We start from the raw sequence: 18,813 nt of genomic DNA on the forward strand, positions 1-18,813 counted from the left end.
TCAAGTTCAAGAAGAAGCCACATGGCTTTGTAGAATAGAACCCAATGTGAAAAGACATGTACAACAGGAATTAATATACAGCTTAACCATTCTTACAAAATTAATGGGTGTTTTAAAAGAATTCCTTTTTTTAAAGTGCAGAAATGATCTTCAATAGTCTAGCTGAGAGATGACAGATTTACAGGCACTTCAGACAAGATGACTCCAGTCATAGAAAAGTTTAGTTTTATTATAGGCACTACATGCAAACATTCAGTACTTTTTGCTACTTCTGTAATCTTTTAGCAGGGCAGTCAGTTACAGTTTGAATAAGAAACTATAAATAACAATTATACACTTTATTAACAAAAGCTACTTTGAATTATTCTATAACCTTTCTTGGAGAAGGAAATGGCAACCCACTCCAGTACTCTTGCCTAGAAAATTCCATGGATGGAGGAGCCTGGTGGGCTGCAATCCATGGGGTCACAAGGAGTCAGACATGACTGAGTGACAAAAAGGAAAGGAAGGAAGGAATAACCTTTCTAATGCAATCAAACCCACTGATTTACTCCCGTTGATGATGCTTCTTTCTGTTCTTTCAATTGTAAAGTCTCTGAAGACCCAGAACAGAGTGTGATGGATCTTCCACTGCGGCAGGAAATGTTAAATAAGTAACTCTACATAGTTTCTCTGGTAAGTGTTCGCTTTTTAATTTTGATTAAATGCCATATTTTAACACAAATACTATAAGACAATATTTGACAGCTTATATGGTCACCGTTCATTGGCGCTTTGTCCCAGCCTGGACACTGACCATGGTGAAATAGATGCCTTTCTGTGCCAGCAGCTGCTGGTGTGTGCCGTGCTCCTTGATTCTGCCATTCTGAAACACCACTATCAAGTCTGCGTTCTGGATGGTGGACAGCCGGTGAGCGATCACGATGCAGGTGCGGCCTTCTCGGGCTTTGTCCAGGGCTTCTTGGACAACCTGTTCAATAATCACACAAATTACCTCTGGTCATGATAATCCTCCCCCTTGAGTTCCTCCTTCATAACAAGCCTCACCATTAATGTATCCAACAATAAGTGCTTCTTTAACAGTGTCAGTGGAATACAACACATATTTCACAAAGCAAGGGATCTGTTATACGGAAGATACCGAATCCTAGTTTGGGTTAGTTCTTGGGTAGGGGCTATCTCCAAGTTGTGACTATAAATACAGTCCCTGTGATCATTTAAAAGCATTCAGTAGTGGGCTTATCCAAGCAGCATCCTTCTGGTCTAGCACCACAGTTAAGTCAGGAAGCCTAGGCACGGGCCAAACACAGCTTCTCTGAATTTTGGTATTTTTAAGATTAAAAAATAATTCTCAGTACAACATTATAAAACAACTATATTCCAATAAAAGATTAAAAAAAAATCTCAGAATGAGCTTATCATTCAGATACCTGAATACTCAACTTTTTCTCAAACTAAAAACAATAGCTAGTATTTACCTAAGGAACAGCCAGGTTTAAACATTTTTCTGTGCTTCCACTTTTTGCTATAGTTGTTGAGGAGATGCTGTCAGTAGAGATGGGACCATGCCTCCTGAATGCAGCTTCTTGGATCAATACAAAGTGATCCAGGGCTATTTTTTGGAGCACACGTGCTATAAGACTAATCTGCCTCATTTCATCTTGGATCTCTTGAATGACAGCTACAGAAAATGTTTAAATTCCACTGAAAGTAACAAAGTTTGTTATCAGCCTGAATTTTGTTCTTTACCGTAGAAGACAGTAGTGCGAATTTAAACCGTCTAAGGACAGCTGCTTCAAGTGTGAATGAGACCAATTTAAATTCTCACCTTTTCACTTTCCGTGTCCAGAGCCGAGGTAGCTTCATCCAGAAGCAAGATGTGAGGCTGTCTAACAAGGGCGCGAGCTATGGCAATGCGCTGTTTCTGGCCACCAGAGAGCTGAGTTCCTTTGTCCCCTACTCTGGTGTTGTATTTCTGTAAACAGGGTTTTGTTATTATGAAAAGCAGAACTGATAAAGCTGTGAGAAAGAGTCTGCTTGCAGAAAATAGGATAACCACTTCCATATACACAAAAAGGTTGAGGTTCAGAAGCTAAGAATGGGTTGATGAGTTTAACAGAAAATTCATAGCTCTAAATGGCAGGATTAATTTGTCTTCTTGAAAATAGACATTTGTGTCTTAAAAATTATGTTTTAGTGTGGACAAATTAACCTGAGGAAGACTACTGCTGCAATGTTAGTCTCTTCAAGCCTTCTGGTTTCACTATATTTGGGACAAAGACTGGTCAGAGGAAGGAAATTTGATTTTAACAGGCTATGCAGAATAATATAATTGAAGCTCATTTTATTTATGACCAGTAGGCGATGCTCTCTGCATTATTTCAAAAAGTGAGGAAGGGAAGATTCTTAGAACGCTAACCTTTTGCTGTCTGTTTTTATAAGACTATTTCCAAAGCGTCAACAATTTTAATGGATGCCAAGAAATTCTATCTTGGTATCTAACTTGAAAAGCTGAAATCTTCTGATTTACTTTTGTTTTTAGAATTCTCCTGACAGTAGATAATTAAGTATTAAATATGACAATAAGGACTGGAATTAACAGGGTAAATAAGTGAGAGCAGAAATGCAATGTATAACCTAGAAAACCACATTATCCTTTTTCATTCTCAGATTCTTACCAGGCTGAAATTTTGTAAACTGTGGGCTCTGATTCTGACATGCAAAGTTTGATTTTAAATCATGTCCTACCTCCTACTCTGCTGGTGAGAACGTAAGCTGGTGCAGCCACTATGGAAAACAGTATGGAAATTCCTCAGAAAACTAAAAATAGAATTACCATATGATCCAGCAACCCCAGTCCTGGGCACACATCCAGACAAGACTCTAATTCAAAAAGATACGTGCACCCTACATTCATAGTAGCACTATTCACAGTAGCAAGACATGGACGCAATCTAAACATTCACCGGCAGATGAACAGTTACCAAAGGTGTGGTGCACACATATGATGGAATGTCACGCAGCCGTAAAAGACAATGAAATAATACCATCTGCAGCCACGTGGATGCAACTAGAGGTTATCACACTAAGTGAAGCAAGTCAGAAAGAGAAAGACAAATATCATATGGTATCACTCATGTGCAACCTACAATATGACACAAGTGAGCTTAGCTGCGAGACAGACTCGCGGACACAGAGAACAGACTCATGTCGCCAAGGGGAGCGAGGTGGGGAGCGATGGAGAGGGAGGCTGGGGTAAAGCAGAAGTAATTACTGTATACAGGATGGATCCACAGCCAAGTCTTACTGTTTGGCACATTTAGTATCCTATAAAAACCATAATGAAAAAGAATATTAAAAAAGAATGTGTACATATATAGGTTACTGAACAACTCTGCTGTATGGCAGAACTTAACACTGTAAATTGTTGTGTTCAACTGTACTTCAATTAAAAAAGACACATGTGCTATGTAGGGTTGCCTGTTTTTTGCTTGCTATTTCTAGCAACCCTAACTCTGTGGCACTCAGCATAGAGCTCTCCACCTGCTGATGGTGTGAGCGAGCTCGGGGAGGTTTGGTCAGACGGTTGCAACAGGCCCACCCCAGAGCTGCAGCCACCAGGGAGGCCGATGCACTGAAGTGAGTCCCACGCAGGTGGAGGGGTTTCCAGGCTGTATGGCCACAATACAGATCCCACTGAGGCAGATAAAGGCAGGACTGTAAACCCCGAGAGAAGGAAGCTAGACCAGTCCCGCTGCAGGATGAGGTAAATCCTAGTGTGAACAACAGAGGTGAAGAAGTAGGTCCTTGGACAGAATGTAGGACTTAAGGGGTTTTGCCTTTTCTTTCCACATGTAGACACTGAGGAAAAGAATTCTGATGTGTACAGGCGTGTTCTGTGGACGCAGCCCAGAGCCCAGGAAGACAGGGCTCTGTGGCAGACAAAGTGAGGGGGGCAAGATACACTTCATAAGCTCGATGATAATCACTCTCAGTATTTGTCTTTGTTAACCCCTAGCCCAGTGGTTCTCTAACTGTACCTGCATCAGTTACCACCTGGGGTACCAGAACACAGATTCCTAGACCCCAGTTCCAAGTTTCTGGTCCAGCAGGTCTGGGGTAGGGCATTTCTCACAAGATCCCAGGTGACACTGAGGTGCGGGCCCATGCCCAGACTAACTGACCTCATCATTAGTGAAGGGGATTAAAGTTATGCATTAAATATTCCAGCCTTAGGAAGGGCCCAATATCCACAGATGGGCTAGAAGGTTAAAGGAGGGGAGAGAAGGTTGGGAGAGAAATGATGGGGACGGTCACACCTGCTTCTGTGGGCCCCATGCCCTGATGTGGAGGGAAAGGCCTCCCAGACATGTACTTTTTAGTCAGACTGCTCACAGGGAGTCAGGCAGGTGGTTGGGTAAACATGACATAGACGGGGATGGGAAGACTCTTGTCTACATTGGGTGTGTTTTGGTTGCTCATTTCTCTTCACCGTTGGGATCCAGCCCTTTACAAATCACAACCACAGGCTCCCAGGCACCGCATCTGGTGAGAGACTTACGTCTGGCAGCATCTCGATGAAGGGGTGGATGTTGGCCTCCTTGGCCGCGCGCTCAATCTCCTCCTGGGACACGACCCGGCTGTTGTCTCCGTAGGCGATGTTCTCGCCGATGCTGCAGTCAAACAGAATGGGCTCCTGGGACACGATGCCCATGTGCGCACGCAGCCACTGGACATTCAGCTGCTTTATTTCCTTGCCATCGATTAACTGAAGACAAGAGATCATGGATCAGCCTCAGAACCGGAACATTTTTGAATTTAGCAAAATTAATGTTGTTATTTCCTACGTTAAGACTGCAAGTTGTTATGAGACTGTTGTTGTTGCTTTTAGTTTGGACTGTCGAGGTTAACTGAATCAGGTTATAACTGCATGCTTTGGGGAACTGTCATGTTTCTTGCATTTTAACTCTAGCTTCTGATATATGCATCTCGAAGGCAGAATAATTGCTGTCCCTTGGACCACAAGATCAAATTAGTCAATCTTAAGGGAAATCAACCCTGAATCAACCCCCCACCGCCATTGGAAGGACTGATGAAGCTGAAGCTCCAGTATGTTGGTCATCTGATGTGAAGAACCGACTCACTGGAAAAGTCCCTGATGCTAGGAAAGATTGAGGGCAAGAGGAGAAGGGGGTGACAGAGGATAAGATGTTGGATGACATCACTGATGCAATGGACATGAACTTGGGCAAACTTCGGGAGACAGCGAGGGACAGGGAGGCCTGGCATGCTGCAGTCCGTGGGGTCACAAAGTCGGACACAACTGGGTGACTAAACAACAGCAACAAGGCATAATAATGCCCGAGTCCTCCATCCCAGATATCCACATTCTAGTTCACGAAACCTGCTCATGCTATTCACACGCAGGGAGAATTACGATGGAAGGCTGCTCATCAGCCGAGTTCAAGATGAGGAGCTTATCTTGGATTATCCAGGTGGAACCAAAATAATTATAAGGGTCCTTAACTGTGGGGGGTGGAGGGCAGCAGACTGGGGATCACAGTGAAGCAACACGAGGACGACTCGATCAGTCGTTGCTGGCTTTGAAGATGGAGGAAGGGGCCATGAGCCAGAAAAGATAAGCAAGCAGACTCTCCCTGAGGGCCTGCAGAAGGCGCACAGCCCCGCTGACACCGTGCGGTCCACTTCGGACATCTGACTTCCAGAATGCATAAGATAGACCTGTGGGGTTTTACTCCCCTAAACTGGCTGTAATTTGTTGTAGCAGCCACCAGAAACTAATAAAACATATTCTATTTCTGTGGCATTTTTTAAAAATAAGATGACTTTTTTAGTTTTCTGGCTGTACCATGTGGCACACAGGATCCCAGTTCCCCAACCAGGGGCTGAACCCTAGTTCAACTGGAGTCTTAACCACTGGACCAGCCAGGGAAGTCCCCCATCCTTACCGCTCTGTATCGATTTTTCACAGGAAAAGCTTCCACGGTTCGATTGGAAATAACTAACTGCTATCACCACATAACAGGCCTGGAGGTCACATTTCTGATCTGACCTGTTAGTCAGGATCAGCTTTTTGAGGACTCAAGTGAAACAGAAGTGAGCGTGGGAGGATGCCGCTATCTCTCTAAATAGTTGTTGACCATAGGAAAGTGAGTTAGTACCTCAGTTTCTTTGCACGTAAAATGGGAATGATTATAATCCCTAAACTCCAGAATTGAGGATTCAGCGACGTCAGCAGGGACCCCACTGAGCACAGTGCTGGGCACAGAGTGTGTGAAGGACTGTCTGTGGTTTGGAACGGTGCCTGTGTGATGCACTTGGAACCACAGCAGAGGGACAGATGTCTGAGGGGATAAAAGGATGGACAGACATCTATAGCTTACCCAGAGCAGCAGGAGGGAGAGCCTGGCCTTTCTCTAGGAACCTGGCTCCCCTTGGATCCCTCTGCAGAAGCCTGGACGTGCCCATTACAGCCTCACAGATAAAAATCCTTCCTCTCTGATGGAGACGTATCTGCCCCAAAGATCTACTTTGCAAGAGAACGCTGGCATTCAAGTGAGAGCTGCCATAATCGTGGAAGAAGACATCAGTGACTCAGCTTCGAGCTTTTCTAATACTGATGAGTATATCCCGAGCTATAAATATACTCTGAATCCCATGTGCCCGGCTGCCCGCCTCTGGGAGACAGCTGGCCAAGGACAGGGTACATACGGGCTTTGCTGCAGGAAGGTAGCTTCTATTCGTGAAACTAACAGGTGCAAAGATGGATGGAAAACATAGCCATGACCTTATTAGTACCCAGCCCAGTTGCCATGGAGACTATTCCAAGCATCTATGCTCCAGGCTTCCTCGTGGTGTTAAGTGAAAGTGGAAAGTAGAGGCTGAAGAGAGGAAAGAAAAACCACACAAGGATGGTTACAAACCATATAGCAGGTCAGGCTAGATGGAACACTGCGCACTTGAGAAATGGAGAACTGAGGGAAGAAAAAGAATTTTTTTCCAGACTTATACCCCTAGGGGGCTTCCCTGGTGGCTCAGATGGTAAAGAATCTGCCTGCAATGCAGGAGACCCAGGTTCAATCTCTGGGTTGGGAAGATCCCCTGGAGAAGAGAATGGCAACCCACTCCAGTATTCTTGCCTGGAGAATCCCATGGACAGAGAAACCTGGGGGCTACAGTCCACGGGGTTGCAAAGAGTCATACACAACTGAGCAACACACACACACACACACACACACACACACACACACACTACTAGGAGAAAAAAAGACACTGTTTAACTAATATAATCAGATGAATATGACTGATCCCTGCAAGCTTCAGTGAGTTTTTCCATCAGACATATAATAAGATGCTTAGAGCTCCTCATCCCCACACTATACACAGCTACTGCTAACTATTTAAAACTTGTGTTTCCTAAAGGATCCTTTCCTGAGGGAAAATATGTTTAAAAGTCCAAATGTAAAAAGATCAATGCACATCTTCTTTGGCTGAGGCACGGGTGGTGGTCTGAGGAAGACCAAGGAAATTCAGTGAGTCTGTTTACACTGCTCAAAAGATCCTGGCCTAAGTGAAAATCTCAAGTAACACACTGACAGTAACAATGAAAGGCTAAATTAAAATGATGAGCTATCCCCATTCTAGACTTAAATCTACTGCCTGATTTCAGTAGCACAATCAAATGTTAAATATGTATCATTTTCCTGTATGTATTTACTCTGAAATAATCATTTTAGACAAGTTATTGAGCACTGATTATATTATAGGTCCTGTGTTGAAGTATGCCTCATGCACTCTCTCATTTCATCTTGACAAAGCTTGCAAGATTGGTGTGATTTTAATCCCCATTTTACTGATGAGGACACGAGCAGAGTTTGGTCGTTTGTGCAGGGTCACGTTCTTAGTGGCTAAGGGAGCTCAGGTCTGCACACTACAGGTTAGATTTTGGCTACACAGTGGTTGAGAATTGAAAAATACTTTCTGTCTTCCTTCAAAGGAACAATGTGTCCATCTTAGCCCAGGTACCCACTGGGTAACGGCCAGACGACAGGCTTTTAGCTGTGTCCTAAGAGGGAGAGAGGACTCTGATGGTGGTGTGAAGGATGGGCAAGGGGAGAAAGGAAAGGTCAGGGGAAGACCAAAGACTCGAGTGAGTCTCAGTGAAGCTAATGAATGTAAGATTCAAGGACCCTCATCTGCAGGCTAATGCTGGGAGTTACACAATGTCCTGGATGAGGGGAGGCCAGGCTGTAGTCAGGGGGTTTTCTGGCTAAGCCTTTAGGATAACTTGCCTAAAAAGGAGAGGGACCAGAATCCTTAAGGCTTTAATATTTTGTTGTGAATTTTTTTCATTAGAAGTAAATATTTACGCTTGTGACTAATTCTGTGTTCCTAACTCTTTCAAGTATAGTCCCTGAACCTGTACAACTTTCGGGCCCCACGAAACTCAGAACCTCTACTCTCTGAACAATCCCATAGCTTCATTTTGTAAGACTCGCCACAGTGTGACCTGAAACTTGCAAAGTTACCAGTTCAGTGGTCCTCAAAGTCTGGTTGGCATCAGAATCATCTGGGAAAGTTTAAAAAATGAAAAGGCCGGGTCCTAACCTGTGTGAATGAGCCAGGGTGGCTGCATTCTTTGTGAGCTCTCCAGACCATTCGGACCCACACCAGTCTGAGAACCAGCACTCAGGTCAACGTTGCTAAGTGTGACTTGAGGCTTGCTGATGGTCACGAGCATTTCCTGACCTCAGGGTCAAGTCCTTGCTTCAGTTCTTACAATCAAATGACGCTCCGGTCCCCAGACTCATTTTTTTTTTTTCATGGCAGTAAGAACTAATTGCTAATAACCTATTGACTTAGTCTTTAAGACTTAGTCTTTATGATCACCAACTGATGTTCATAAACAGAACTTGGCACATTTACTAGCCTTTACTGGGGCACTTCCATTAAGAAGGCCGGCCGCTGTGTAGCACTTGGTGGCATTTCAAAGCTCTAGCGCAAACACACAGAGCAGATCATCGTGTTCCTCCAAAAGATGAGGGCGCTTTGTTTGCAGTGCATCATCACTGTAGTCCTGAGAGGGTTATTCTACGCACTCAGCACTCATTTCCATATTCTTGTGTGTCTGTCCTTTCACCTATCAAGGGACTGCAGGACTAAAATCTATTTCCTAGGCTCCCTTCTGCCGCCAGAAGTAACTGAGGTTCTACCAGTGAGATGCCCGGTGCAAAACCTGGAAACCAGAAGCTGTGGTAAACCGTCACCCGTGTTCCGGCAGAAAGGAGCTTTTGCAGCAGCGAGACTCTGTCCTTGTGTCTTCAGGCTTGGAGCAGCTGTGACATGGGCACCAGTCCCGGCAACTTCCTGGCCACAGGATCCCAGCTGCGGCGCTGATTTGAATGCTGGGAGCGCTGACTCTGACTCCCCTCTGCCAGTGATGATGTGAGCGCTGAACCCCCTTATTAAACGAGCAGCTGCTCGGATGCCCACAGCGCTTTGTTTCCTATGCCGAACCAAAACTGGTATGGTTCATGCCTTTAATTTTGCTCCCCTGCGTTAATGGATGTGGAGAATAACCATTTATTTCTTTACTTTCTTGTAGTCTGATTATTTTACTGTTTACCATTATTGCTGTTTTCAACTCCAACACTCTGTTATCACCAAGAGTTTTTCCCACTACAGTGACTACATGAGCAGTTGTGGGGGCAGGCTGGGGAATGAAAATTTTTTGCCTTTCCTAACTGGGTTATAATCAAACAAGTTCGAGAGTCATTATTCTAATTAAATCTGCTATTTCAGCCAACTTATGCTGCATTCGTGCATGATTAGTTGCTTTTGTTGTGTCCAACTCTTTGTGACCCTGTGGACAGTAGCCTGCCAGGCTGCTCTGTCCATGGGGATTCTCCAGGCAAGAATACTGGAACAGGTTGCCATGCCCTCCTCCAGGGGATCCCCCCAATCCACGGACTGAACTCATGTCTCCTGAGCCTCCTACATTGGCAGGTGGGTTCTTTACCCACCTGGGAAGCCCAACTTATGCTACATTAGGAAAAAATCACTCATCAGCCACAGCTCACATTATCTCTTTCATCAAACAACATCTTGATTGCACACCCTTATAGCCTTATGCCTCTAGTTCTAGTTTTCCCTTAAGAATCAACTCTAGATCTATCATCCATTTTAAAAAAAATTTTGGCCACGCTGAGTGACATGCGGGATCTTAGTTCCCCCACTAGGGATCAAACCCATGTCCCCTACATTGAAAGCAGGGAGTCTTAACCAATGGACCACTGGGGAAGCCCCAAAGTCTATCTTCTTTAACTCATGGAAGGATATGCCCTATCTCTTCAGTTAAAATCTTGAACCATCCCCTATAATTCATTAGAGATTAACATATATGCTGCTTAATAAATGTCTCTTAAGGACCATGATCACTGTCTGAGAGACAACTTTTCCTCCTCTGATGGCTTCATTTGTCAGGAAGGTCTTCACTGAGAGTTCTCTGTCCAAACCTTGAACATAAAACTGAAGCATAAAGTCAGAATTCACAGAAGATATGTGATGAAGTAGTAAAAATAAGGAACCAAGCTTAAAGAAGAACAAAGCGTACATAACTGTCACAGAATAGACTCACTAAAGGCACAACTGTCTTTGGATACAGTAAGAGATATTTATGATCACTGTGATTACTGTGAGGAAGTGCAAAGAGCCCTCACCTACAGGTAGAAAATGCTATTTCCATGTCAACCATTAATACAAGCAGGACCCATAAGGAGCTGGCGGGCATCACCTCACTGTACAAAGCAGGTGTCCATCCTGGTTGGGCAGTGCCCAGGCCATTCCAGTTGTTGAATATTTTGAATGTCACCCCTAAGTATAACTGATAACTCAAGGCCTACATAATGGAAATGTTTTGCTATAAATTTCACTCCTTCCTAATTTGATTCTTTTCTAGTCCCCATTACAGTCATTTCAAAATTCACTATTTGGGGGAGTTCCCTGGCAGTCCAGTGGTTACAACTTCATAATTTCACTGCAATGGCCCAGGTTCCACCCCTGGTCAGGGAACTAAGATCCCACAAGCTGCACAGTGTGACCAAAAAATAACAATCAAAAATGTCCCTACTCCCTTCACAACGCCTATCTCATTCCCAGTGCCTAAGATAGTCCCTGACAGGCACTCATTGACAGTTTACTGAATGTCCCATGAATCAATCTGACCCTTCACTTACCCTTTTAGTTTAGAAAGAAAAGAGAATCCCTCTATGTTCTTTATCTGTTTCCCAAATTTGTTGATATCGCTTTTTTTTTCCTTAGAAGGTGTCTGAATTTCCTTTCTCCATCAATTGTTTTATCCCATCTTCAGCCATAAAAATGTTCAGGATTCCCCATGATGAACATCTTCCCTGGGTTCTGCCCAGTGGTATTTTCCTTCCCTCTCCTTTGATCTGCCGCTAGTCTCCACACACCTCGTCTCCGTTTCCCTCCTAACCATGCCTCAGCCACGTGCAGCTGTCTTCTCCCGCCACCACTTCACTGAGGAGACTGAAATGTCAGAAGCAGCACATTAACGGCCAGCCCCTCCCACGTCTTTTCAGTCTTCACCGTACCCCGTTTCTCCACAGCGTCTGCCACTGGGGACCGCCTTCTCCTTGCCATCCCTGGCTTCCATCTGGCTTCTCTCAGCGCCCCTCCTCTGCCTTTCTGGATTTCCACCCCCCGGATCCTCTCATGTAACTGAGACCAAGGGAAGGGGGATGGCAGGCAAAAAGGCTGCTTGTCGAGGAGGGGAGGGTAGTAGAGTTGAAGGAAGGGTTGGACAAATTGGCTGGAACAGTGGACACAGCTTTGAGACTGTGTCAAGGAGGTCAGGCTTTAAGTGGAATCATTGTTCAAAGGTTTGCAAAGCCATGGCTTATAGTCGAGAATTAAATAGGCATTAAGAAGATGAAAAATTTGGAATGAGCTGAACAAGAAAGGATGCTCAGAAAGACCTAGAGATTATTATACTAAATGAAGTAATTCAGACAGAGAAAGGCAAATATCATATGCTATCACTCACGTGGAATCTAATTTTTTAAAATTATACAAATGAGGAATCTAATTTTTTAAAATTATACAAATGAACTTTACAAAACAGAAAAAAGACTCTCAGATTTCGAAAACACACTTATGGTTACCAAAGGGGAAACATGTTGGGAGAAGGATAAATAAGGAGCGTGGGATTAGCACACACAATCCTCTATATATAATACAGATAGCTGACAAGGACCTCCTGTTGAGGGAACTCCACTCAATATTCTGTAACAACCTGCATGGGTAAAGAATCTGAAAAAAGCGTGGATATATGTATATGTGTAACCGAACTGCTTTGTCGTACACCTGAAACTAACACAATATTGTAAATCAACTACATTCCACAAAAAAATAAAGAAAATAGTGCGCTCACCACTGTGCCAGCCAAGGGGTCACAGAACCGCTCCAGGAGCTGGATGACCGTGCCCTTCCCGCAGCAGCTGTTGCCCACCAGGGCCAGCGTCTGGCCCTTCTTCACCTCCAGGCTCAGCCCCCGTAGCACCGGGATGTCTGGTCGAGTGGGGTAGTTGAACACGACGTCATTAAATGCCACATTTCCTTCCACTGTACTCTAAAATCAGGACAGTAACAGTAAATTTCATTGCTGCAATCCTGAAAACTGACTTTAGAGCCAATCCTCTGTACTGCCAGGTATCAGAGGGCAGCGACCTTGGATTGCAATCAAGCTTCAGTTGTAACTGCTAGAAAGTAATACAGATCTAAAAGGGTCAGCATTTCCACAGCATGTCTCATTAACACAATACAAACGTGATAACCCAAAGCTATAACAGAATTACCTACACATAATAAAACCTGATTCGCAGGATTTGTGTTTAAAATGGGCAGTATTCCTATATCCCTGTGGCTCTGTTATATAAAAGTACTAGATGTTAACATGTATCAATATTATCAGCATTTATTAAAATGAACCCATGATCAAGGAAGTTTCATTTTACTACCAGCAAGTAAAAGCACAGATTTTATTAAACTTCCACTTAGAATACATTCATTCATCAGTTAGGAGCAGGTCACGTAATCAAAACATGAAACTGACCGGCTTTAGGCCTTCTGTGCTGTAGCTGTCGATCAGAGGAATTTTTTCAATGATATTGATGACGTGGGCTGCTGACACTTTGGCCTTGGCATAGTCAGGAGCAAATGAACTGACCTGTCCCACAGCCATGGCACCAAAGACAATAGCTGAGAACACTCTGCCAACAACAAAGACAAAATGTGTCAAGAGTTAACGACTGCAATGCCCAAAGGGTGGCACTTCTACAACCTGAGAGCGCTACCTCGAAGAATTCCAACACATTAGTCAAAAAATAAAACAACCGTTTCCTTATAAGTTCATATCAGTGTGGTTAACTGATTGTAAAATGACCCCACGTTTCACCTCTCTCTGGGTTTTCGCCTTCTTATAATGTGACCTTGCAGCCTCTCCATGGAAGAAGTGGAATTTGTCTTCCTACCCTTGGAATCTGGGTTGGCCTTGGGACTTGCTCTGGCCAACAGGATGTGGTGGAAGTGACGGTTTCCAGCTCCAAGCCTACGATTCAGGGGGCCTTGTGTGCTCCTGTCTCTCTCATTCCGCCACAACCACAAGCCCGGCTGGCTGGCTGGCTGGAGGACAAGGCACAGACAGAAGAGTGTTGTGTGGGCCCCACTGCTCACTGCACACACGCGTGAGCCCAGCTGAGATCTCCTCTGCCTAGGCCAGATAGCAGAACTGCCTGGCTGACCCCAGACTTCAGAGCCAAGAACAGATGTTCACTATTGTACATTCCTGGGGGCTAGCGGGTGGCTGTCTTGCAGCAGTATCTGTGGCCATCAATAACAGATACAGGCAGTTTTGCTGGAATTGGATCAGAGTCTTAGAAAACCCGTGAGCCATGCAGCAAACAAGAGAGTTCCTTAAACAGCCAGATAGTGTGCTGGTCTCAAGATGCTCTGAGTTCTTTTGGGTTTTTTTTTGGCCATGCTGCAGCTTCTGAGATCTTAGTTCCCCTTAGGGATCGAACTTAGGCCACAGTATAGAAAGCAACCGAGTCCTAACCACTGGACCACCAAGGAAGTCCCTGCATCGCCATTCTTAATCTACATCATGGGAATCATAGCAGCTTCAGGTCGGGAAGGACTTCACAGGATGTCAAGTCCAGCTCTCCAAGTTTGTGCCAGGGCGCACACCCCAGGCCAGCTCCCATCCTTTGTTTCAGGAAGGAGGAAGTTTGCTAAAGGAAGTCTTTTGTTAATCAAAGAGAAATGTACATCCTTTTGCCTAATACAGCCCTTCAAAGAACTGGAATATTATTTAAAAAGCCCTTTGCATCTTTGGTAACTCCTTTCACTCCCAACATTCCAGCCACCTTTTTCTGGACACATTGATCAAAATGTCTTTTTAAACAGTGGGCCTAGAACCGATACAACATTGGGGATCTTCCCAGGATAATACCGTGAGTCCATGAACAAATCACTCAGATGGTTCATTTGGTCTTCTTATCTAGACCTGTGGCATCTTTTTCAAACAGATAGCTCTTCAGACAGGTCTCCCCTATCTCTTACTCAGAAGACTTATTTTCCGAATCTAACAATCTAAGAGTCAGCAACTTCCATCAGTTGAATACCTTAACCTCAGAGTAAAGCACTAATTCAGATTCTCTGGTGACTCAGAAGGTAACGAGTCTGCCTGCAGTTTGGGAGACCTGAGTTCAATCCCTGGGTCCAGAAGATCCCCTGGAGAAGGAAATGGCAATCCACTCCAGTATTCTTGCCTGGAAAATCCCATGGACAGAGAAGCCTGGTGGGCTACAGTCCATAGGATTGCAAAGAGTCGGATGGGACTGAGTGACTACACTTTCACTTTCAAAGCAATAATTATCAAATAATTATCTAATCAAGCACCAATACTAGTGAAGCCTGATTACAATCTTTTGGTCATAGTTATAAAGAGCACCTGCATATCATCTGTCAGAGGTTGAGTGGAAATTTTACAATCTTCTGTTGGGGTCATCCTGGGAAAACTGGAATGCATGCACAAATCGATGTCTAAATAGGATGTAAATGTTACACTGACACATACTTCCAAGTTTCAATGATGCTGGTTTAACTATAAAACTGTGTCACCACTGATTATGGTAGCTATTAAAGGGCAGCTCACACATCACCAAATCAAGACACTCAGAAAAATTACACTCACTTTTCACTACCAAACCACGTATTTTAGTTTAACTGTATATTCAGTACTTTAGAAGGAAGTCCAGGCCTGTCTTCTGACTCAGGTACAATCTTCTGCATTTCACGGTGATGAGCCAGATATTCCCATAGAGCTTTCCTTTTTCATTCCTCAATTTCTCCAGCTCTTACCTTCTAATTCCTTTTCTCTTATCAAGCAAAGCAAATGTATCCTAGAATATTCCAGGGCTCTCAGACCTCAGTGCTCCACATCTATTCTTTAGCTGCCCTGTTCAGAATCTTCTCAAAGGAACCAGGTGCTTGACTCTGGGTGAGGCTTCTTCCCAATCACCTAGGCCTGCTGGAAACCCCTTGATGAGTCACCGAGCCATGGATTTGAGAATGTCAAATGTGTCAGCCAGTACTGGAGAGAAGGGCAGATACCAATTCCCCAAATGGAATGGGATGCTTTCTGAGTAACATGGGGACTCAGAGGCAAAAATGCCAACTTCTGAATCACCAAAATCTCTTCATGAAGCTTCACAGTAAGGCTTCCTATCCAGGCATGAAGCACATGCACCTTGGTTTCATTTCTAGAGCCCGACTGTCAATAGGAGCCCCGTACTTACAAGAGAACATCCTGAAACTCCATGATGCCTTGTGCCACCAAGTAGGCACCAAACTGGAAACAGCCAGCATAGGAGAAATACATCATTGCCTGGGTGAAGGCAAATGTAATTCCAAAGACATGTGCTTTCCTCAAAGAGTTTCTGAAAAGAAGACATTCTGACATTTACTTGACTTTCATTTCTCAGTCCTTAAAACATAATCTTTGATGCGTTAGCAGTAGGGGATGGTGGCATAGCAGACAAAATGGGTTTCATTTCCAAAACACTAAGTTTGGTCATCACATCTCCACTTTAATGGAGAACTAACCACACCTCGAAGTGTTGAGGTCAAGGTAAAATAAGCCAAGGACAAGAAGAGTTTGTTAGGGGTTAGTGCACTCCTTCCCTTTCCCCCACCCGTGGACATGTAACATATACGTACTCTACACTGATCGCTCAACACGTGTTGACCCAAAACCCATGAGCTTCAGGGACGTGAAGGGCCATGCAGAGGTGCCAGCTGTGTTCTTGACCTTGGGGACCCAGGAGCTGAGCTGGATTATTCATGAAGTGGAAGTTTCCCTTGTAACACGTTACAGCGAGAGAGGAGGCACTAACCCTCTGGGGGTTTAGGGAAGGTGCCCCCAGGGAGTTAACACGTGTGGTTTTGAGCCACATGGAGCTGGCTGGTGTTGGCACAGACTGGTGAGTGGGCCTGTTTCAAGCAGAGCAGCTCAGCCTCTGTTTCAAGGACTGGGATTTAAACAATTTTTTTCCTATAAAAAGGGTCTACTATAAAACCCAAATCTGTTCCTTTCATTGTATAAGAAACAAGAGTCAAAGAGGTCGGGCCTGCTCGTATCCACGTCACTTTTTAGAGCACTCACCGTGAGTTCATTAAAGGACAAAGGGTCTGCACTGGAGACAGGTAAAGAGAACAAGGAAGGGAGGGTGTCCTCAGGAAGCACCACACCCTCAAGCCTCACAGACACCCCAAATTTCACGTTCCACAAAGAACTCATTCCCAGCAGGATCATGTAGTAGGGTCATCACTCAAACACAGGGTCAGAGCCATTCTCAGTATCCTCGCTCCCTCCCCTGCCCTCGGTTACCTGCTCTCACAGGTTCTACTTCAGAGACGTCCTTGCCTTAGGTCAGGTCCTGTGATTCCTCTCTTGGAGAATTACAGTTTAGTTCAGTCGCTCAGTCGTGTCCGACTCTTTGTGACCCCATGAACCGCAGCACGCCAGGCCTCCCTGTCCATCACCAACTCCCGAACTACACTCAAACCCATATCCATTGTGTCGGTGATGCCATCCAACCATCTCATCCTCTGTCGTCCCCTTCTCCTCCTGCCCTCAATCTTTCCCAGCATCAGGGTCTTTCCAAATGAGTTAGCTCTTTGCATGAGGTGGCCAAAGTATTGGAGTTTCAGCTTCAACATCAGGCCCTCCGATGAACACCCAGGACTGATCTCCTTTAGAAAGGACTGGCTGGATCTCCTTGCAGTCCAAGGGACTCTCAAGAGTCTTCTCCAACACCACAGTTCAAAAGCATCAATTCTTCTGCACTCAGCCTTCTTTATAGTCCAACTCTCACATCCATACATGACCACTGGAAAAACCATAGCCTTGACTAGACAGACCTTTGTTGGCAAAGTAAGGTCTCTGCTTTTTAATATGCTATCTAGGTTGGTCATAACTTTCTTTCCAAGGAGCAAGTGTCTTTTAATTTCATGGCTGCAATCACCATCCACAGTGATTTTGGAGCCCAGAAAAATAAAGTCAGCCAGTGTTTCCACTGTTTCCCCATCTATTTGCCATGAAGTGATGGGACCAGAAGCTGAACGGTTCTATGAAGACCTACAAGTCCTTCTAGAACTAACACCCCCAAAAGATGTCTTTTTCATTATACGGGACTGGAATGCAAAAGTAGGAGAATTACAACTGCTTCCCAATTGGTTCCCTTCTAGAAGTCTCTCCACTTACTCCCTACCTTCTGGTCAAAGTAATTTTCCTGAAAACAAACCTGATGATTGAAAAAGTCCCCATACTCCCCTCCTACTCATCAGTGGCTATTACCTGTATGGTACCTGCAAACTCTGGGCATATATATATTCAAACCTCTCCTCCCAAGTCAAAGAAACAACAGTCCGGAAGTTTTCTATCGCTTCAGTGGCAATCTGTAACAGAGAACACTCCGTCACTAAAGGTACAAAAGCCAGCAGTGGCAACGAGTTGGAATTCCACTAGAGAGATTAATATTATATATTAAATAATATTTATTATGACCTCTGAGTTTCTTTGCTATGGAAAGAGATACTAAGTACGTTATCAAATTGAGTTTTAGATCTGGAAAGAACATGAGCTACTTTAAACTCCTCTCTGCAGAAAGAGATTCTCAAGTGTCAACAGATGAAGACCCTTATCTAAAGCCACATAGCTTTATAGGACCGAAAGTAACCTGAGAAATCAGTATTTACCTCTATTGAAGTGCTCTTTCTTCTATGATGGTCACATTTTCAGTTCATAATTATTATAATATCATTATAATTGCTATTATTAAAAATATATAATGTTTATATTTTTCTCTGTATAACTGTCATTTGAGACAACTAAAGAATATTTGGAAAATATTGAAAAGATAAAGAAGGTAATGGAAAGTTACATATTGGTGTGTTTTACATAATAGCTTACATGCTGTTATTTTCTAAAAATATACCTGTTTAACAAAATTGGGCTGCAGTTTTATGTTTGGCTTTATAGCCTTATTTTTTACCTTAACAAACATCAAGAGCTTTTTCCAAGGTTATTAAATATATATATTAACAATGGGTTGTTTAAAGGGCCACTGAACAAAGCTTTTACTGAGCAAAGTTTTCCGTTCTTATTAAAAAGAATGCTGTGAAAACATCCTTGCACATTTATGTCCCTAT

The 18,813-nt window shown here is 44.0% G+C and overlaps 1 protein-coding gene across 1 annotated transcript in view; it reads right to left on the minus strand.

Annotated features, from left to right (window-relative positions):
* Nucleotides 1-208: 208 nt before the first annotated feature.
* The window catches only part of LOC100296627 (ATP-dependent translocase ABCB1), a 71,039-nt gene continuing 52,434 nt past the window's right edge, over nt 209-18,813 (minus strand). Inside the window, 7 exon segments of the mRNA XM_024991019.2 lie at nt 209-970; nt 1,829-1,975; nt 4,562-4,768; nt 12,473-12,670; nt 13,154-13,310; nt 15,900-16,040; nt 17,960-18,060. Coding sequence (XP_024846787.1) covers nt 764-970; nt 1,829-1,975; nt 4,562-4,768; nt 12,473-12,670; nt 13,154-13,310; nt 15,900-16,040; nt 17,960-18,060 — 1,158 coding nt within the window. The 3' untranslated portion in view covers nt 209-763.

This window comes from Bos taurus, chromosome 4, assembly GCF_002263795.3.
Source record: "Bos taurus isolate L1 Dominette 01449 registration number 42190680 breed Hereford chromosome 4, ARS-UCD2.0, whole genome shotgun sequence".
In the NCBI taxonomy this organism is placed as follows: domain Eukaryota; kingdom Metazoa; phylum Chordata; class Mammalia; order Artiodactyla; family Bovidae; genus Bos; species Bos taurus.